Source organism: Mustela nivalis, assembly GCF_964662115.1.
Source record: "Mustela nivalis genome assembly, chromosome: 5".
In the NCBI taxonomy this organism is placed as follows: Eukaryota; Metazoa; Chordata; class Mammalia; order Carnivora; family Mustelidae; genus Mustela; species Mustela nivalis.
Genome location: NC_139024.1, coordinates 11,818,820 through 11,841,591, shown reverse-complemented (window position 1 = coordinate 11,841,591; position 22,772 = coordinate 11,818,820). Strand labels below are relative to the sequence as shown.

General features: G+C 37.2%; 1 protein-coding gene across 6 annotated transcripts in view; it reads right to left on the bottom strand.

Annotated features, from left to right (window-relative positions):
- Window positions 1-22,772, bottom strand: part of TFB1M (transcription factor B1, mitochondrial) — a 72,729-nt gene that overhangs the window by 28,220 nt on the left and 21,737 nt on the right. For all 6 annotated transcript variants that reach the window (XM_082731383.1, XM_082731388.1, XM_082731384.1 and 3 more), the window contains exon 5: window positions 9,633-9,752. In XM_082731383.1, coding sequence (XP_082587509.1) covers window positions 9,633-9,752 — 120 coding nt within the window. The remainder of the gene's footprint in view (window positions 1-9,632; window positions 9,753-22,772) is intronic.

Below are 22,772 nucleotides of genomic sequence, written 5' to 3'. Positions count from 1 at the left end.
AAATGGAAATACAAAACCTTAAAATTCTAACTTAAACTCTATATACTACAAACTCTAGTAGGAGATTAAGGCACACTAGAGTATGCCAACGGATATAATTGTATGACTCTAAGAGGTTGCATTTTCTGTAGATATAGAAGAATTTGGGGTTCAAATTTGGGGTACAGTACTGGAGACAACACTAGAGATGTTAATGAGAGTAATGAGTTTAGCAAGAATTTAGGTTGACTAGCCAGGAGAGGACTGTTACAGTTCCATGGAAATAAAAGTTCTGCTATTAAAGCTTGATTATAAATTACTCTAAAGACCAATAAAGAGAGGGGATTACAGATTCTCACAGGAAAAAGCCTATGTGATTATAAATAAGTTCTTGAAATACCACAAAAGCAGTGCCCATATCTAATTCTGAGGATTGGTTGAGAATAAGTACTGAATTTTAGTGAGTTTCTTTGAGCAGCTGTAGAGAAGTAAACTCCCTCTCAGTTCCCCAATGAACCTGCCTGTACTTCTAAGCATATTTTACTTGTATTGTAGTTAGTGTTTTTATGCCTTTCTCCCCTTGTGTTCACAAAATGTTAGCCAAAGGGACAGCTTATACTATTATTTTATCTTCTCTATAAAATTCCTACCCTTTCTTACTTAAGAAAATAAAAACTTTAAAAACTTGGTCAATACAATTATCAGTCAAATATTCTCTGGCTTTCCTCAGTATTCTTCATCTGCTCTAGTATAGTAAAACTACTTCAGAGCAGCAGAGAATTCTTTTAGAACCAAAATTTAATCATTTGATTTACTGTTTTGCTTTATTATAATACATTCTCTCTCCCTGGTAACTGTGCTCCTAGATTACAAATAAATTCCCTGCATGTAATATTTACAACATGATAAAAAGCATGTAAAGAAAATCGCTGCAAATATGTTTAATTTGCCAAAAAGCAAACATCCCTCAGGAAAGTGAACCAAAAATATAGCTAGCATTTTTCCAAATAATAAGTATTTTCTTGAGGCCTTAATCCTAGAGGATAGAACATTTAATCAATTAACTACATGTGTATCTTATCTCAAAATCAAACATAAGGTTGTAACAACCTCTAAACACCACCAAATGACCTCAAGTAGGTAATGAAAACAAAGAGAAACTTTCCACTCAAAACATTCCAAAGTCCAACGTAAGAAACCCTTGGTGAAATTTAAATAGCCAAAAGACTCTGGATTATGGTAATAACCCTAACTATAAAAGCCTGGAAGTTAAGATCTTGGTATATTTGGGTTTGACACTATTCAAAATGTTATATACACACATACGTGCATTGCAACAAAAAAGCAAGCTAATAGGGTCAGTTTTCTTCATTACAATGGCCACCTTAGTTCTAGGACAGAAAATACCTGAAAGCACAAATATTTTTAAATCTGATGATAGCCTACAAGACATCTCCAGTCATTGAATTCAGTCTAGGATCTCACAGGGTCTATGATTTTGGAAGAATTCATTGAAAATGTCTGAAACCTGGCGATGCTAAAGTAAGGTGGTACTGAGAATGGGTTCTATGAGGCGGACTTCGAAAAAGCTGAAAACTGTGATGTAAGTGGAAGATGGACTGCATTCCTATAGTCACCCAAAAGCTCAGCTAGTGGTGGACATGGCAGAGGAAGTGGAAGGTGGTCGCAGAGAATATGGAGACTTCGCAGACCATGCTTTAGGACGTACAAGTAGGTCTCACACTACCGTTTGGGACCCCATTCTAAATATATAATCTGTATCTATCTAAATCGAAAAGCCACATTATACAGGTCTTTTTTTCATGTTATTTTCCTTACTAAATCTCAAGTAACGTAAGGAAAACTTTACATGACTCTATTCTGGAGAGTTTCAGCAAACAAGAAGGCATCTGTTCCTCACCAGCTATAAACTCCCTGAAGGCAGGCTCCATGTCAGACTGGATTCCCCCCTAGTTCCATCTACCTAAGCCCAGGCCTTTATATGCAATAGCTACTGAATACACATCTGACAAACAAACAAAAATCTTATATGTCCGGTAGTGACTCATTCAGTTGTAGTTAAGACAGACACCACTGTATTGATGATTATTTTTGGCAGAGAAACTTTGTAATTAACACTCTTCTGTAATTAGCATATAATAGTAACAGCCTAGTTGAATATCCAACTATCTGTCACAGATGATCAATCACAAGTAATATTGCCAAAATAGTCTTTCAAAAAAGTGGAAGGAGGACTGGAAGAAGACGGTAGAGTAGGAGGATCCTGAGCTCACCTCCTCCCATGCACACACCAAGAGCTCCATCGGTGCTACTACCTCTAAAAATGACCAGAAGACCGGCAGGACAGACCTTCCAGTCAATCACAGACAGGCTGCCACACTGGAAAGGGGAGGAGGATCAGAGATACAGCTGGGAACCAAACCCCGCAGTGAGACTAAGCCCAAGGAGAGGGACAACATGAACACAGAGAAGTGAGAGGACTGGACCCAACAACCAGCAATGGGAAGACAAGCACCCATTACAACTGGCTTTGACAACCACGGAGGCTTACCTTAACAGTACTTTAAAAATCAGGGGGATTAGCTCCAGGAGAGCAAGAGGGACAGGAAACTGATTCTCCACCCTTAAAAAGCCAGCATAATAAATAACTCCAAGACACAGTGCAAAACCAGCAGTATGAGAAGTGACTATGACATACACGATGGAGGTTTGCTTACTAATCTCAGAATGTGCAGTAGCAGGGCAGGGATCTTTAGAAGATCTCTCAGAAAACAAAAGTGCTGGCAGGCAACATTTCTCTTCCTCTCTCTCAGCCTAGGTTAGCTGGACGTTTCTGGGAACCGGCACTAACACTCTCCACCTGTCTAGCTAGCACTGCACACCCCTCCCCCATGATCACCCGTAGACTGGCCCCATCGAACCTGCCTGTTTTGGCAGGCGTCCCTCCAGAGTGGCTCTTGCCCTACCATACACTGCAAACAGCCCTGGCAGGGAGTGGGACCACTCCAGAGTGACTTCTGCCCTGGGGAGAGGGAGAGCTAACCCCACACAGCAGTGTGTCCAGTTCCAGTAGTTGAGAATTTTAGCTGGCTACACAGGGACAAAGTCCTGCCATTCACCGTGTCCATAGCTGTGGCAGAGGCGGCCTGCAAACACCTAGTCTGACTGCTTCCCTTGCCCACCTACAAGCCCACATAGTCTTCAGACAGTGCAAGGACTCAACGCAAGGATTCAACCTTGTCCAGTGCACCCAGAGCATGCAAAGTGGATCATTGCAGCTGACTGGGCTGAAGACAAGTGTGGCTCAGTCACAACAGTAGGGCCCATGCAGTCTGTACAGGAGACCTCCCTGGAGTACCTGCTTCTTGTGACCAGGGCACCATAGGACTTCTCCTACACTAGGCCATGACCTTCAAGACCAGAAGACTTGGCTGACCCTCCCTACTCAAAAAAACAAAACAAAAACAAAAAAATAACAAAAAAACCCCAACAACAACAACAACAACAACAACAACAACAAAAGAAACAAAACAGAAAGCTAGACAAATATGAAGAGATAGGAATATGTCCCAAGTGAAAGAACAGGATGAAATCACAACAGAAGAGCTAAATGAAATGAGGATAAGCGAAATGCCTGATAAAAAATAAGAGGAATGCTCATAAAGATATTGGAGTTGAGGGAAAAAAATGGGTGAATCCATTAAGAACTGCATCAAAGAGAGAAAATACAAAACAGAACCAGTCAGAGATGGAGAATTCAGTAACTGAAATAAAAAGACACAACAGAGGGAATCAGTAGAGGATTAGGGGAGGCAAAAGAGTGGATCAGTGATCCAGAAAACAGTAATGGAAAGCAATCAAGCTGAACAGCAGAAAGAAAAAGGAGCAAAAAATGAGAATAGGTAAAGAGATCTCAGTAACATCAAGTGTAATAACATTTGTATTATAAAGATGCTAGGAGGAGAAAATATAAAAAGGAAGTAAACTTGTTTGCGAAGAAGTAAGAGCTGAAGCCTTCCCTAATCTGGGAAAGGAAGTATCCAAATCAGACAGCAGAAAGCCCCTAACAAGACTAACCCAAGAAGGTCCACACCAAGGCACAAAATAATTAAAATGTAAAAAAGTAATAATAGAGAATGTTAAAAGTAGCATTTGGGGGAAAAAAAAAAGTTACATACAAGGGAAACCCCATAAAGCTATCAGCTGATTTTTCAGCAAAAACTTTGCAGGCCAGAGGGAGGGGCATGATACCTTCAAAGTGCTGAAAGGAAAAACAACAACAACAACAACAACAACAACAACAACACCCCAAACCTCCAAAAAACCCAGGCAATCAGGAATACTCTACTCAGCAGGGTTATTATTCAGAATTGAAGGTTAGATAAAGAGTTTCCTAGACAAACAAATATTAAAGGAGATCATCACCACTGAAAAAGACTTAAAAGAAGTGTTAAAAGGGACTTGAGTGGAAAGAAAAGGTCATAAGTAGAAGAAAATTATGAAAGAAAAAGCCTTCAGAGATGAAAGCAAACTTCTGATAAATCCAGTAGATTAAATCATTTGTGGGGCACCTGGGTGGCTCAGTAAGTTAAGCCTCTGCCTTTGGCTTAGGTCATGATCTCAGGGGCCTGGGATTGAGTCCCACATTGGGCTCTCTGCTCAGCCAGGAGCCTGCTTCCCCCTCTCTCTCTGCCTGCATCTCTGCCTATTTATGACCTCTCTCCCTCTGTCATATAAAGAAATAAAATCTTTAAAAACATATATTACTTATTAAGCCAGTATGGAGATTAAAACACAAAAGTAGTAAAATCAATTGTATCTACAAAAGTCAGCCAAGGGATTTCGCTTTTTACAAAATAAAAAGATGTAAAATATGATATCATATACATAAAATATGGAGGGGAAATAAAAATTTAGTGCTTTTAGAATGTGTTCAACCCTAAGACATCAACTTAATACAGACCTCTATACAATAGGTGATATATACAAGTCTGTTAGTAACCAAAAATCAAAACCTGTAATAAATACACAAAAAGTAAAGGAAAGAAATCCAAACATAATACTGAAGAAAGCCATCAAACCACAAGGGAAGAGAGCAAGATAAGAAGAAAGGAATAGAGAACTATAAAAACTGAAAAACAATGAACAAAATGGCAATAAATATATACCTATCAATAATTACTTTAAATGTATATGGACTAAATCCTCTAGTTAAAAAACATAGGGTGACTGAATGGATTATAAAAAAACAACAAGATCCAACTATATATATGTTGCCTATAAGAGACTCACTTCAGATCTAAAGACACATACAGGGGCGCCTGGGTGGCTCAGTGGGTTAAAGCCTCTGCCTTCGGCTCTGGTCATGATTCCAGGGTCCTGGGATAGAGCCCCACATAGGGCTCTCTGCTCGGCAGGGAGCCTGCTTCTCTCTCTCTCTCTCTCTCTCTGCCTGCCTCTCTGTCTACTTGTGATCTCTATCTGTCAAATAAATAAATAAAATCTTAAAAAAAAAAAGATTTAAAGACACATACAGACTGAAGGTAAAGGGCAATAAAACCATACACCATTCAAATGGAAGTGAAAGAAAAACGTGTCAGGGTAGCAATACTTATATTAGACAAAAAAGACTTTGTAAAACAAAGACTGTAACCAAAGACAAAGAAGGGCACTACATAAAGATAAATGGAAAAATCCAACAAGAGGATATCAACTGTAAATAATTATGCATCCAAAATAGGAGCAGCCAAACACATACAGCAATTATTAATAAACAAAAAGGGAGAAACTGACTTTAACACTGTAATAGCAAGAGATTTTTACACCTGACGTCCATAAATGGATAGATCATCCAGACAGAAAATCAACAAGGAAATGGTGCCTTGAACAACACAATAGACCAGAGCACCTTACAGATATATTCCATCCAAGAATTCCATCCCCAAATAGCAGAATACACATTATTTTCAAGGACACAGAAAACATTCTTCAAGACAGATCATATGTTGGGCCACAAAACAAATTCCAGTTAAGTTTAAGAGTGAAATCATAATGAGCATCTTTTTTGACCACAACAGTATAAAACTAGAATTCAATTATAGTAAAATACGTGGAAAGAACACAGATATATGGAGGCTAAACAACATCCTATGAAACAATGACTGAGTCAACCAACAGTTCAAAATCCTGGGGATGCAACAAAAGCAGTACTAAGAGTGGCTTATAGCAACGCAGGCCTACCTCAAGAAACAAGAAAAATTTCAAAAAACCCAAACTAACCATACACCTAAAACGGAAAAAGTAGAACAAACAAAACTGAGAGCTAGAAGGAAGGACAGAATAAAAATTAGAGAAGAAATTAAAATAAAGGCTTAAAAAAATTCAGAAGAGATCAACAAAAATAAGAGCTAATACTCTGAAAAGATAAAACTGATAAACCTTTAGCCAGATTCATCAAAAAAAAAAAAAAAAAAAGACTCAGATAAAATCAGAAATGGAGAAAAAAACACCACAGAACTACAAAGAATTATAAAAGATTATTATGGAATATTATATGCCAAAAAATTGGGCAACTTAGAAGGAGTGGACAAATTCTTAGAGAACATACACTCTTCCATAACTGAATCAGGAAGATATAGAAAATTTGGACAGACACATAACACAGAGATAACAGACCTATCACAATTAAAGCAGTAATAAAAAAAACTCAACAATGAACAAAAGTCCAGGACCAGATGTCTCTACAAGTGAATGAACTCTACCAAACATTTCAAGAAGAGTTAATACTTAGTTTTCTTAAATCATTCCAAAAAACAGAAGAGGAACGAAAATTTCCACATTCATTCTACAAAGCCAATGTTACTGTGATACCAAAAGCAGTTGAAGACACTACAAAAAAAGAAAACAGGCTAATATCTCTGATGAACAAAGATGTAAAAATCCTCACAAAGTATTAGCAAACCAAATTCAACAATACATTTGAAAAAATTCACATGAATCAAGTAGGACTTATTCCAGAAATGGCAAGGGTAGTCAATATTTGCAAGTCAGTACAATACAGCATGTTAATAAGCTATAGGATACAAACCATATGATCATCCCAATAAATGTGGAAAAAGCACTTGACAAAATACATCCATTCATTGTATAAAGTCTCAAATAAGTGAGTTTAGAGGGAATATACCTCAACATAATAAAGGTCATATATGAAAAACTCACAGCTAACATCATGGTGAAAAACAGAGCTTTTTCTCTAAGATCAGGAACACGAGGATGTCCACTCTCATCTCTTTTATTCAACATAGTCCTGAAAATCCTAGGTGTAATAATTAGACAAGTAGAAGAAATAAAAAGCATCCAAAATGGTATGGAAGAAGTAAAACTGTCACTATTTGCAGATGTCATGATATTATATATGGAAAAACCTAAAGGTTGCACCATAAAACTATCAGAACTGATAAATGAATTCAGTAAATTAGTGGGATACAAAATTAATATATAGAAATATATTGCATTTCTATATACTAATACCACAGTAGCAGAAAGAAATCAAGAAACACCAAAGAGAATAACATACCTAGGAATAAGCTTAACAAGGAGGTGAACACCTGTATTCTGAAAACTATGAAACACTCATGAAAGAAACTAAAGAGGACACAAATAGAATCTATGTTCACAGATTGGAAGAACCAACATTGTTAAAACGTCCATACTACCCAAAGCAATCTACAGATTCAATGCAATCCCTATCAAAATACCAGCACTATTTCACAGAACTAGAATAATTAATACTAAAATTTGTATGGACCCACAAAAGACCCCAATAGCCAGGGCAATCTTGAGAAAGAAGAATAAAGCTGGAGGTATCACAATCCCAGATTTCAAGGTATACTACAAAGCTACGACAATCAAAACATGGTACTGGCACAAAAACAGATACGTAGGTTAAGAGAACAGTACAGAGAGCCAAGAAATAAACCCACCACTATACATTCAACTAATCTTTGACAAAGGAGGCAAGAACATACAATGGGGAAAAGACTCTTCAGTAAATGGTGCTGGAAAAACCAGACAGCTACATGCTAAAGAATTAAACTCAACAACTCAAATACAAAAACAAACTTAAAATGGATTAAAGACCTCAATGTGAGACCCAAACCAAAAACTCCTAGAAGATAACACAGGCAAATAATCTCTCTGACATCACCATAGCAATATGTTTCTGGCTATGTCCCCAGAGGCAAATGGAAACAAAAGCAAAAATAAACTATTGGGACTATACCAAAATAAAAAGTTTTTGCACAGCAAAGGAAACCATCAATGAAACAAAAAGGCAACCTACTGAAATGGGTAGAATCAAAAAGACATGTAGTAACAAATATCGGTAAGGATATGGAGAATAAGGAACTCTTGTGCACTGTTGGTGGAAATGTAAATTGACCAACCACTGTGGAAAGCACTCCGGATGTTTCTCAAAAAATTAAAAATAGGAATACCATATGATTCAGTAATCCCACTACTGGGTATTTACCCCCAAAACACACAAAAAACTAATTTGAAAACATATATGCACCCCTATTTATAGCAGCATTATTTACAAGAGTCAAGATATGGAAGCAATCTAAGTGTTCATTTATAGATCAATGGATAAAGACGACGTGGGATGTATTTCTCTCTCTCTCTCTCTCTCTCTCTCTCTCTCTCATACACACACACACACAGAGGAATATTACTCAGCCATAAAAATGAATGAGATCTTGCCTTCTGCAATAGCATGGATGGACCTAGAGTGTATATGCTAAGTGAAATATATCAGAGAAAGACAAATACCATGATTTCAATTATAAATGGAATCTAAAAAACAAAACAAATGAACAAACAAGACACAAAGAAATGAATAAACGTAAAATCAGACTTAACTAGAGAACAAACTAGTGGTTGCCAGAGGAAAAGTAGATGGGAAAATGGGTAAAATAAGTAACATTAAGAGGTATAAACTTCTAGTTACAAAATAAGTCATAAAGATGAAAACTACAATATAGGAAATAAATCATATATATAATATGTTATATAATTTACATAATATTGTAATTATACATATAATATATATTATATATTACATATTGAATACTGTATTAACATTGTATGATGACAGTGACCACACTTAAGGTGTGAGCATTGAGTAATGTATAAAACTGCTATATCAATATGTTGCACACCCAAAACTAATATAACACTGGATGTTAAATTGATTAAAAAGGTGGAAAAAAATTCACAATAAAAAATGTTTGATGTAATTTGATTTAGAGGTCTATTAAGAAATCACAGAACAAATACTGATTTCTCTTTTTGAGGATTAGGTGACCATATAATTTATCTTCCATACGGGAAAACTTTGAAGAGTACAGGTGATAATGTTATCACCACCAGGTAACATGAATAAACCTAGCTAGACATTTGGTCACTATTAAGAGGAGAAAAATTAGGACAAGAACTATTCACATATTGTGATTTTTCTTGCTCTGGAGAGATAAAAAGTATAGTTTGCATATAAATGAAAATCAAATTCTAGAGATAATTTCCTAGGACTCATCACCAGATGAACAAAGATTTACAAATAAACAGAAACTTACCTCTGGTTTAGGGACAAAAGCCTGACCCGGAATTGTGAAGATGTGCTGAACATTGCAGAGGTACTGCGCCATAATAGAAAGGCGGCTACGCTGTTTGCTTCCTGTATTGGCTGTCAGTCTCTACAGAAGGAGAAAAGGAATTTTGGCAATTAATCCGGTCTGATCAGATAGAATGCACCTAATATTCTATTATCTACGGACACTAGGTGGAGTTTTGAGATAAACTTTAAAAGCACAGGCTTTCTGATACATGACACGGAGAACATTTTCCTCCAATATCAACTGAAGTACACTTAAGAATTATATCCTATATAATGCACTCAGAAACCAAATAAGAAAACTTCCCTACTACTGGATGTTGGGGATTTTAAACCCCTGTTATATTCTGTAGAAGGTCCTATATGAAACAAGTGATCAATATATATTTGATGAGAGAAGAAATTAGCAAGCACAATTAAAAACTAGTGATGTGTATTTCATTTTATGAATTACCAAAAATCTATGAAGGAACCTTTTCAATGGTGCACTTTTCTTTATTTAAATGTAATAAAACTTTGAATATTCAGAACTCTTGGAGAACTGATTTTTGCATAAACCAGGAATTCATTCTTTTAAGAACACAAACACTTCAATTTCAAAATCACAAATAGCTAAATTAACTCATAAATGCAATGCAATTTCAACCAAAATCTTGAAAGGATTTCTTTTAAGACCTTTAAATTCCACAGAATTTTATATGGAAAAGCCAAGGGCCTGGAATAGCCAGGAAGCTCCCGAAGAACGTCAACAGCATGAGGCAGGGCCGAGGCCGACTCACCATGGGAGGTATCCAAAGTAAGGCAGTACAGTATTGCTACTGGCACAGACAAACACACCAACAGAACAAAAGCCTTAAAAACAGACCCAAGCGCCTATGGATATTTGCTGTGTGACAGATGTGATGTAACAACACTAACAGGAAAAGGACAGACCACTCGGTGAGAGACACTGGTACTGAGTAGGTCTATCTATAGCAGGAATAACTCCCTATCTCATACCATAACCAAAAATAAATTCCAAGTGAATTAACAACAAGTAAAAAGCAAAACTTTAAAATTTTTTTATAAAGTATTTATGACCCCACAGTAGGGCAAAATTTCTGAAAAGATGCAAAAGTGGAAGCCATAAGAGACTGATACTTTTGCTCTATTAAAATTTAAAATGTCTATATTAAAAAAAATAGTACAAACGTATGTCACAGACTGAGAGAAGGTATTTGAAACTCCTCTCTGACAAAGGATTATTGTTCAGAACATGGAAGAAACCCCTACACGTTAATTGCCAAAAAAATAAACAATAGAAAATCTGATAAGAATTAGGATAAAAGCACCCAAATGGCCCATAACCATACACTATCGCCAACCACATTACAAATTAGGGACATGCAAATTTAAACTCTAATGAGATAATCTCATATCTGTGAAATGAACAAAATTTACACAATAAAAAAGAACCTGGCAGAACCTAGAACTGGTGAATGATCCGGAGCCAGAGGAACTCCCATTGACCACTAGTAAGAAGGGCGACGGGTACAAGCACTTTGGACTACAACTTGGCGAGACACACAGGAAAGCTGAAGTTGAGTGCACTGTCATAACTTTAAATATATTCTAGGGAACAGTTTATATACCTACACAAGAAAATACTGTGTAAGAACGATCACCACAACATTGCGCATGCACAGTTTCCAAAAAGGTAGAAACATCAAGGCCATCAACAGGAATAAGTAAATGGTGTTAATTAACATAGATACCCAAATAGAAAATGATGAAGTGGCAGAAAATATGTAGACCATGATTTCATTTATATAAAAACTTCAAAACATTATTTCTTATGGCTTCCTGTGTGTGTGTGCATTTATCTGTCAATGCATGGGAATGATGAGTATCAGTTTTAAGAGTACACTCATAGGAGAGAAAGAAAGGGGACAGAAGGGGGTACCACGCATATCTACTATACTTTATTTCTTAAAAAAGACAAAAATATGGCAATATGTTAGAATTGGATTAAAAAATTAGATGCACTGATTTCTTAAAAAAAATGTACCCTGCTTCTCTTGTGTTATTAGAATTCACTGGGTATTCTAAACCTTTTATAAATGATACAGGGTCAACATTATAAACATTATACACCACATAATTTGGCTTGTAAGAGCTCTGCCTTAAGTAAGATTAAAAAGATAGGTTTTAAACTGCGATGCTCAGAAAATTTCCTATCGGCAAAGCTGTAGATTTTGTAACATTTATTTTGCTACTCAGAAGCCATTTCTCCATCTCATCTCTCTTTTCAAAATTACCTGGCACTTGTCTATATTTAGACATCTGAAATTATTGGGAGGCTGCGTACAGGACAAGTGATTGCTTTAGTATAAATGACAGAGTAAATTCTTCTTTACTAAAGTGTAAAACCAAGAAACATATATATTCCCAAACAAAAATAAAAACAAAGACAAACACTGGAAACATATTTAAAGAATAAACTTATGGATCAAATGCTAAAAAATATTTCTAGCTCTACATAAATTTTTTTCATACCACTGGCATGAAAGTAAAAAATTCAAAGTGTATTGTACAACCGGCATACTTCAAAGCAGTTGTGTACAACTAAAACCCGCATGAACATAATCACAAAATTAAAATAAAAATCAAAAAAACTCTGCACTTGAAAATTATTATTTCATGCTGAATTCTCTTTCAGTATTCTACTTTACATCTCAAAGGTGTTTTCACTGATGAATTCAGTGAAATTTTAAAACCACTTTAACCCAAAAGCAAACACGGGAGGCAATGCAGGCAAACATTCTGGACACAATTTCACTTTGAGTGCTGGTGACCGTTCCTGCCAGAGAAGCCTGACCCATCCAAGCTCTGCAGCAAATACACCCAGGCTGTGGAGATGAAATGTGTGAAACATAGAACGGAATTTAGATGAAAGCAGCACACACATACCCATCCTGAACTCACTGTACAATAGTTCACGCCACAGAGCAGAAAGTTCTCTGGAAAACTTCATTAAAAACTAACACAAGAATTAAACGGTCAATCAACCATTCAAACATGAGTTAATATTTGTGATAGTTAGGGTATATGTAAAGCTATGAAAATTCAAACTCCATGACAAGATAGAGGATTTTAACAAACAACAAAAGGCCAGGAAACCAAACCGGTTAATTTTTCAGTAAAAGGAAACCTCTAACCCTTGAGATTTTAAAAGCATTTTGACCGAGTATATGAAAAACAAAGGGTCAAAGACTCCACAAGGACAGTGTTATTTTCATCCTTCTTATTCTAAAATGATTTTAACTACAAGTAGAAAAATTAGGCTTATTCTTGAGAAGACACACAGCCCACTATCAGGGACAATGAAAACTATATAAATTACTGGCAAGGTGACTCCCCCCATCCCTGCTACAGATGTGACCATTAAATAGCCAAGGTCCACTGAAGATGGGAGGACATAAACAGGCTAATCCTGGACCCAGAAAGAAAATACCAAAGGTCCAGTCACCTAAAGAACTTGAACATCATGACTTCAGCAGAAAACCTATGACCGGTTTTCAAGGTCAGCTTTCCCTGTAACTAGCTCCATGACCTTCTGGAAGACATTAAACTACTCTGAGCCTCAGTTTCATCATCTATAAAATGAGGTTAGATGAGATTTGTTAAGGTCTCATTTTCTGCTACACACTGTGATTCTATTTTATGAGCTGTAACTTTATACCGTCTATATGTTCTTTAGTGTGTGTGAGCTGAATTCTTCTATTTAGACCCTGCAGACCTAGAGAGAACGGAAGAAGATCGTGTTCATTTACTTCTGTTCTATAACTCACAAAGCCAAGCAAAGTGCATCTTTAAGAATGCTATCTGTGGAATGTAAAATTACAAATACGTTAAGTGTCAAGAGTAAACAAAGGTTATGTAAGAAAATGCTACTATATATTATCCTGTTGAAACTTTCACTTACAAAATATGAAAACTGGTCAGAGGACCAGTGTTAACTTCTAAAGCATTCCATAAATATACACTCAATATAAACTCTTCTCAATATTCATACTAGAATTTAACTAAAATCATTTTTTTTTTGGTTAAAGAAAAATAACTGCATATGGTGGAGTTGAAGCAACACTATTATTAATAACCACAACTGACATTCTGAGTCACTGAAAATATTACTCCACCTCTTCAGCCTGTTCCTTTGCATTTTCCCCCAAAAGAATTAGACTACATAGTGTTTTGCATCTCAACTGTGTTACTCAAGAATAGAAATACCATAATAATTATGTAATCTGAGAAAATAAAAGTCCAAGGACAAATCAAAAGGCTGAGAAAATAACAAAGAAAACTAACATGGGCTCAACTCAAACATACAGAAGACAGTAGATTCATGAGCGGGAAATGACACAGACCCTGGGAAAGTGGTGGTGATACAGCATCCTAACAAACATAAAAGGGTCCTACATTGTTACGATGGAAATTTTTTTTTTTTTAAATTTTATTTACTTGACAGAGAGAGACATAGCGAGAGGGAACGCAAGCAGGGGAGTGGGAGAGGGAGAAGCAGACTTCCTGCCGAGCAGGGAGCCTGATGCGGGGCTCCATCCCAGTACCCTGGGATCATGACCTGAGCCGAAGGCAGATGCTAACAACTGAGCAACCCAGGCACCCCATGTGATGGAAAATTCTAAGACTACTAAGAAAAAGATTTTATGGCTAAATACTCTAAAGCAAAGTTTCTTATCCTTGGCATTATTGACATTTTGGGCTGGTAAATGTGGAGTATTTTTGTGCTGTCGGGGGCTATCTCGTGTACTGAAGGATGTTTACCAGCATCCCTAACCTTAATCCACTAGACACCAAAAGCACCCCTCAGGTGTGACAACCAAAAGTATTTGCAGACAGGCAGGAGGGAAGAGTCTGGCTAAGAAGGAGGACCCTGAGCATACCTCCTCCCATGCACACACAACAGATGCAGCTACATACGGAGGAACTCTCCCGAAGAATGACCTGAAAACTTTCAGAACAGCTCTTAGATAGCTGTAAGTATGAAGACAAAGCCACAACAAGAAGGGAAAAGGACAAAGATGTGGTCAGGTCAGAAACCAAGCCCTGGAACTCAGACCCCCAAGTGGGAGGGGATTTCACAGGTGCAAAGGTCCTCCCTGAAAAGTGAGAGGTTACAGCCCCACACCGGACACCCTGCCCCCCCACCCTGGGGAATCTGCACAGGAAGATAAGCTCCCGTAACCTGTTTTTGAAAAATCAGCTGGGCTTACTTCCAGAGAACTGGAGAGTTAGAGGAAACTGGACTCCACACTTAAAGGGACCACACACCATCTCACTTGCTCCGACTCAGGGGCCAGTAACAGCAGAAGGGTGCACATAGCCAACACAGGGGGCACCCTTATAGCACCTGGTTCTGGTGAATGGTTCGCATTTCTAGGCCCCAGAGCACACCTTCCATATAAGGCCACTACCTTCAATGCCAGGAGTCATAGTTGACCTACCTAATATAGAAACAAACACAGACAAAATGAGCAGAAAGAGGAATAAGTTCCAAATAAAGGACAAGACAAAATCTCAGAAAAGAACTAAATGAAAAAGAGATAAGCAATCTACCTAAATTAAGAGTTCAAAATAATGGTTATACAGATGCACATCAAACTTGGGAGAGGAGTGGATGAACTCAGAGGGGATTTCAACAAAGAGATAGAAAATACAAAAAAAGAACAAATCAGAGCTGAAGAATACAATAACCAAAATGAAAAATACAACAGAGGGAATCAACGGCATATTAGAGGATGCAAAAGAACAGATCAGTGTTCTGGAGGACAGGGTAATAGAAATCATTCAAGTTAAAAAGCAAGAAAAAAGAATGAAAAAAATGAGGACAGGGTAAGAGACGTCTGGGACAACATTAAGCACACTAACATTCATATCATAGGGGATACCACAAAAAAAGAGAGCAAAAGAGGAAGAAAAGTTAATTTTAGGCAATAATAACTGAAAGATATCCAGGTCTAGGAAGCACAGATATCCTTGAACAAGATAAACCCAAGAGGTACACATGGAGATATATTATTACAATCTCAAAAACTGAAGACAAAGAGAATCTTAAAAGCAGTGAAAGAAAAGCAACTAGTTATGCACAAGGAAACATCTGTTAAGAGCTGATTTTTCAGCAGAAAATCTGAGGCCAGAAGACATATGTTTAAAATGCTAAAAGGAAAAACAGAAACAAAAACAAAAAATCCTATAACCAAGAATCTCACCCAGCAAGAAAGACTATCTTTCAGAATTGAAGGTGAGATAAAGAGTTTCCCAAACAAACAAAAGTTAGAGGAGTTGATCACCACTAAACCAGCCTTGTAAGAAATGTTAAAGAGAATTCTTTAAGCAGAAAAGAAAATACCAAAACTAGAACAAAATCATAAAAGAAAAAATTTCACTAGTAAAGTAAATATTATGCATTGATGGTAGTAGATCAAACCCTTATAAAGCTAGTATGAAGGTTAAGATAGAAGTAGTCAAATCAACTATATCTATAATAATCAGAAATACACAACATAAAAAGATGTAAAATATGACACCAAATACATAGAACATGGGCAGCCCCCTGCCCATAAAATAGTAACACTTTTAGAATATGTTCAAACTTGAGCAACCACCAATTTTTTTTTTTAAGATTTTATTTATTCATCTGACACAGAAGAGCGATCACAAGTAGGCAGAGAGGCAGGCAGAGAGGGGGAAGCAGGCTCCCTGCTGAGCAGAAAGCCTGATGTGAGGCTTGATCCCAGGACCCTGAGACCATGACCTGAGCCTAAGGCAGAGGCTTAACCCACTGAGCCACCCAGGTGCCCCACAACCACCAATTTAAACAGATGACTATATACATAGGTTGTTTTTTATCAATCTCTTAGTAACCACAAAACCAATAATAGATACACAAAAAAATCTAGAGAAAAGGAACAGAAAATCAACACTGAGGAAAGTTATCAAATCAGAAGGAAGAGGGCAAGAGAAGAGAACCAGAAAGAAAACCAGAAAACAATGAATAAAATCACAGTAAGTACGTACCTTTCAATAATTACTTTAAATGTAAATGGACTAAATTCTCCAGTCAAGAGACACCAGGTGACAAGCAGACAGGATAATAAGACCCATTTATATGTTGCCTACAAGAGAACTGTTTTGGATCCAAAGACAACAGACTTACTGTGAAGAAGTAAAAGATATTCCATGCAAATGAAAGAGAAAGAAAAAAAGTCATGTAGCAGTACTTAACATTGGACAAAATGAACTTTAAAACAAAGACTAACAAAAGAAAAGAAGGGTGTTAGTAATAAAGGGATCCATTCCAGGAAGGCTGAGCAACTATAAATATCTAGGCACCCAACATAGCGCTTATACTAATCTACTAACAGACACAAAGGGACAAAATGTAATACAGTAATAGTAGGGGACTTTAATACTTCTCTTATATCAATTGATATTTCACCCAGACAGAAAATCAACAAGGAAACAGTGGCTTTAGAGGATGCATTAGACCAAATGGACTTTAACAGATACACACAGAACATTCCATCTAAAAACAATAGAACACACATTCTTTTCAAGTGCACACAGCACATCCTCCAAGACAGATCTGTTGATCCACAAAATAAGTCTCAATAAATTTAAGACTGAAATCCTATCAAGCAGTTTCTAACCACAACTGATAGGAGAGAAAAAAACTACAATTAAAAAAACAAAAAACAAAACAAAACTGGATGGGTGCTGGGGTGGCTCAGTTGGTTAAGGGTCCGACTCTTGATTTTGGCTGAGGTCATGATCTCAGGGTCCTGAGATCAAGCCCCACACTGGGCTCCATGGTCAGGGAGGAGTCTGCGTGAGATTCTCTCTCTCGCTTTGCTCCTTCCCACTGCTGTGTTTGTGCTATCTCAAATAAATAGAATCTTAAAAACAAACAAACAACAACAACAACAACAACAACAAAAAACGGAAAAAATGCAAACCTGTGGAGGCTAAAAAAACATACTATTAAACACCCAAATGGGTCAATAAAAAAATCAAAGGGAAAATTTTAAAAAATACCTTGAGACAAATGAAAATGGAAATACAACATCCCATAGTGTCTGGGATATAGCAAAAGCAGTTTACAGAGAAACAGGCCTACATCAAGAAATAAGAAAAATCTCATATATTTAACCTTTACACTTAAAGAAGCTAGAAAAAGAACAAAGCCCAGAACTAACAGAAGGAAGAAAGTAATGAAGATCAGAACAGAAGTAAATGAAACAGAGTCTCATAGAACAGTAGAAATGATCAATGAAACCAAGAGCTGGTTCTTTGAAAAGATGAACAAAATTGACAATTAAAATCCCTGAGCTTCGTTTTTTTTTGTTTTGTTTTGTTTTTAAAGAGAGGGAGTGGGAGGATGGAGGGGCCGAGGGAGAGGGAGAGCAAGAATCTTAAGCAGGTTCCACACCCAGTGTGGAGCTGGATGCAGGGCTCAATCTCACAACTCTGAGATCATGATCTGAAATCAAGAGTCAAGACACTTAACCAACTGAGCCACCTCCGTGTTCTTTCCTATCAAAAGTTAGTAAGTCACAAGGATGAAAGGTACAGCACAGGGAATATAGTGAGTGGTACTGTAATAGTGCTGTATTCTGAGAGACGGTAGTTACATTGGGGGGGCGAGGAATAGCATAAAGCACAGAGTCATGAATTCACTATGTTACACCTGAAACTAAGGTAACATTGTATGTCAACATCAATTAAAAAAAATACCTATTTCATGAGGTGACTTTGAGGCTTAAATACAAAAACATATGTAAAGTGGCTGTTAGTAGGCACTCCATAAGTAATAGTTGCTTTTATCGTTGTCATTGCCACACAGGCAAATAAAAAACAAGGTGAACCTTATGACTGCCCAGCTTGCAGTCTGGAACCTAAACTCCAGCTACAGCACAGGCAGGAGCATAAACAGAGCCCAGAGGTCTCCTCGATGTGAGAGGACAGAGGCCAGAGCTCTGGGAAGCCAAGGCAGCCAGAATTTGTGAGGCAGACTACTGGATGCGGGAACAGAGAGAGAGAGAGAGAAAGATGGGGCAATGGGAAAGAGGGCGTGCCTGAGATTTTCAGCGGGATCCTTTCAAGTCTTTGGCTGAGTACTGATCTGTAAGAGCAGGAGGCTGGGAGGCTGGAGCAAGTACTATCAGAAAGTGGGACCAAATGGAGCTCATAGACGGCTGGAAACAGTCTGCATTCCCAGCAGCCAAGTGAAGAGCTCTTGAAGTACACAGGGCACTAGATGGATTCCTCTGAAAGGTTTTAACGTAGTCCTGGGACTTAATTAGCCTCAGATTAAAGGCTCCTAAGAACCTGTCATAACAAAGCTTAAAAGCAACCTTCAAACCAATCTGCAAGTGACTTAGCAATGTGCCGGAGTAAAACCCACCACTCAACCCAAGCCCTCAAGAAGGTTAAAACAAAACAAAACTTCACAAATCTAGTATCTTGTCAAAATTTTCCAGGCTTACAAAAAAAAGCAGAAAAATAGGACCCATAGAAAGAGGAGGGGAAAAAAAGCAAACAGTAAAATAGTACAGAAATAACAGAGGTAGTCAAATTAATAGTCAAAGACCTTTAAACAGCTATTATAAATATTATACATATGCACAAAGATGCCAAGGAAAGCATGAACATAATGAGGTAAGGGAAAACACAAGACTCAAATGGAACTTCTAGAAGTAAAAATAAAATACCTGAAATGAAAAATAAATTAAGTACAACAGCTTAGACACTGCAGAAAAGAGGAATGAATCTGAAGACACAGTAACTGGAAGTTTTTTTTTTTTTAATATTGAGTTATTATCAGTGCTTCTCAGTAGATGTGTTTCGAATAAAAAGTGTGATGATACAGGTAAATTCAATATATCAAGAGAGTTGTATGGCACCTGTTCATAAAAGATTATATATTATACAAAACTATTCAAGTCATACAAAACCACTTTTCAGTATCTTTTCAACGGAGAAGAATCCTATTCAGCATGCTTCCCCTCCTCAGGTGGTTCATACTGAGCAAGCTTTATGTTCAATTTTTTACTTCTTCTACTAATAGCTTTATATTTCTCTCCCATTTTCTGCTTAATTCTAGGCGAAGCAGCTCTATTCTTGGATTTTCTGAGTTAGTAGCTTCCAACTGATGCTTTAAAAAGTCCAAAGCACTATTAGGTCTTCCTGGTCCTGCACGTAGGGCGACCACAATACCTTCTCAGTTGGTGTGTCCAGCACCAGCCCCCCGCCCCCTCCCCTGACCTCAAGTGTCTCCAGAGCTGCTTGAGCTTCTAGTGGGTGGCAGCAGCTTAGCTCATGCTGGACACGGTGTCCACCAGGCTCCAGTAACTGGAATTTTTATGTATGGTGAATTATTTTTATTTTTTGTTCATTTTTTATATATGGTGAATTATTAAATGGTTTCATGGAAGTTGACCAAATATCCAAGCATTTGTTAAATAATATTTTTCTTCCTTTTGTTTCTGCCAATGTATGAACCAATCATTTCCCTCAATCTGGTTCTCCGAATATAGCCACTCTGTCTCATAATCTGTCACAGTGCTTCTAATTATTAGAGCTTTAAAATACATTTTAATATCTGATAGATAAGCCTTCTTTCATTAATGTTCTTTTTCAAAATTTCTCATCCACTCTTGCAGGTCCACTCCTCAAGATGATCCTGGGAACTTCACTATATTTCAGGATGTTATTGAAAAAACACAATTTGGAAAAAATGAAGCATCGTTAGGATACTCATTTTTTCTTCCTGGACTCTATTTCTCTTGATTTGCCTCAAGTGGTCTTTCAAGATTCTCAGTAAATTTTTGTGATTATTTTTATATAGGTCCCTCTTTTTTCCTTAAGTTCCCAAAATAAACAACTGATTTTTTCCCAATAATATTTTTATTCCTCTAATAGTGATATACTTTATTTGCTTCAATCCCTATTGTACTTAATTTTCTGTTCATTTATCACTAATTCAATCCTACATTCTCTCCAACTTTATGTAACTATTCTCTCAGTATACGCAAACTTAAGTATTTTACCAAATTCTTGCTCTGCTCTGATGTGAACTGAATGTTCTTCTTAGGATTCCCTGCTGTATCTTCTGCGCTAGGCCTTCTGTTTCCTATTTTTCACACAATCTTTCTTCTTAGTGTCTCCAGTTAGACCAGTGCATATATAGGCTTTATCATTATATCAAAGGTGTTGACAGAAATCAATGAAAAAGACTTTCCAATAACTGGTGCTCGATTCATTAGGATCATATATTAAAAACAGTGAAACTGGCTTCTTTTTCAACCACACACAAAAATCAATCCCCAGTGGATTATAGATGTAAATGTGAGAGGTAAAAAAAATAAAACTTCTAAAGATAACACAGAAGATCTTCATGATACAGGATATAAAGGGAGTTCCTCAATAAGACACAAAAAGCACTAACCAAAAATTTACAATTAAAAACATCTGCTCTTCAGGGTGCCTGGGTGGCTCAGTCGGTCCTCCAGCCCAAGGGCTGAGTCCACTTCTCCCTCTGCCCCAACCCAGTGCTTGCACACTCTCTATCAGACAAATAAAATCTTTAAAAAGCAAAAACAAAACAAAACAAAACAAAAATCTGCTCTTCAAAAGACACTGTAAAGACAATACCATGGAAGAAATTTGCAAACATTAAACTAATATAAGACGAGTAGAAAAATGTTAGAACTCCTCCAAATCATGAGAAAAAGACAAGCAATCCAACAGAAAACAGACACAAGGCAAGCAATTCAGAAAAAAGAGGTTATCTAAAAGGTCAATAAACATGCAAAACAGTGCTCAGTTTGATTTAAAACACAGCAAACAACAAAAATAAAACCACAATGATATAACACTCAGCTCTGATGAACCAAAACGCACAAGTCTGGCAACTGCAAGTACTGACAAGGATGTGGAGCAAAATGGACTTATATTTGGTGGGAATATAAACAGGCATAATGGCTTCAGAGAACAGTTTAGCATTATCTAGCGAAAGTGAAGATCTGCAGAACTTAGGATCCGGCACTGCTACTCCTGGATTCATACTCTAGGGAAAGCTTGCCTGTGTGCTCCAGGTGACATAAATAATCTTCATGACCGTTTTCTTTGTAATAACAAACACTGAAACTAATTTGGGGTTCCAAAACATGGCAAGGGACAGACAAATTATGAGCTAGGTGAAGAGTGGGTAGTATCTAGCTACACAAATAAACTATAGCTATGAGCAGCATTGAGCAAATCAGGATAAAAAAAATACATGCTGTATGAATCTATCTGTGTAAGTTCAAAAATGGAGAAAACTAAAGTATATTAATTATACAGCTAGGAATCTATGGGATAAACTAAGCAGGGAATAGTAAGTCCAGAATTCACAGTATGATTACCTCAGTGAGGTGGAGAACAGGAGATACAATCCCATCACGATGGAGATGCAAGGGGGTGTCAAAGATGCTGGGAATATAACCACTAACGCCAGTTGGTGGGGACTAAGGTATTCTTATTAAGCCACACAAATACGTCAGATCCTCTTCTGTATTTGTAGGTCATAAGAAAAATTTTTTCAAAAACACTTAATGGTCTGCAGATCCCCTCATTTAACCTCTGCAGCTCACAAACTGCCCTTGCCTACCTTGTAGGATTATTTGCTAGAGTGAATCTGGAACATTCCTGCCATGGGAATGCAGGAGCAGAAGGCACAGCTGAAGGAAGGGATTGAGCCAAACCTATGTACAGCATAAGGAGACACCAACCCCCTTCCCCCTCTCCAAACTGATTACCATATTCTTTAACTATCATCATATTCCTGTATCACCACCAATATCGGTTTTATTGGTTTCTAATTGTTCTGTGGCCCTACTGAGTCCCTGCATGGACTATGTTGTCTTTTTGGCAGGCAGCAAAGCTTTCATGTTCTCACTGGAGAGCTAAGAGCACTTATGCCTGTCATCATCATTACATGCTTAACTTTGGTTGAGCTCTTATTGGTTTGTGTGTGTAATGGCAGTATTAACTTAGAAAACAC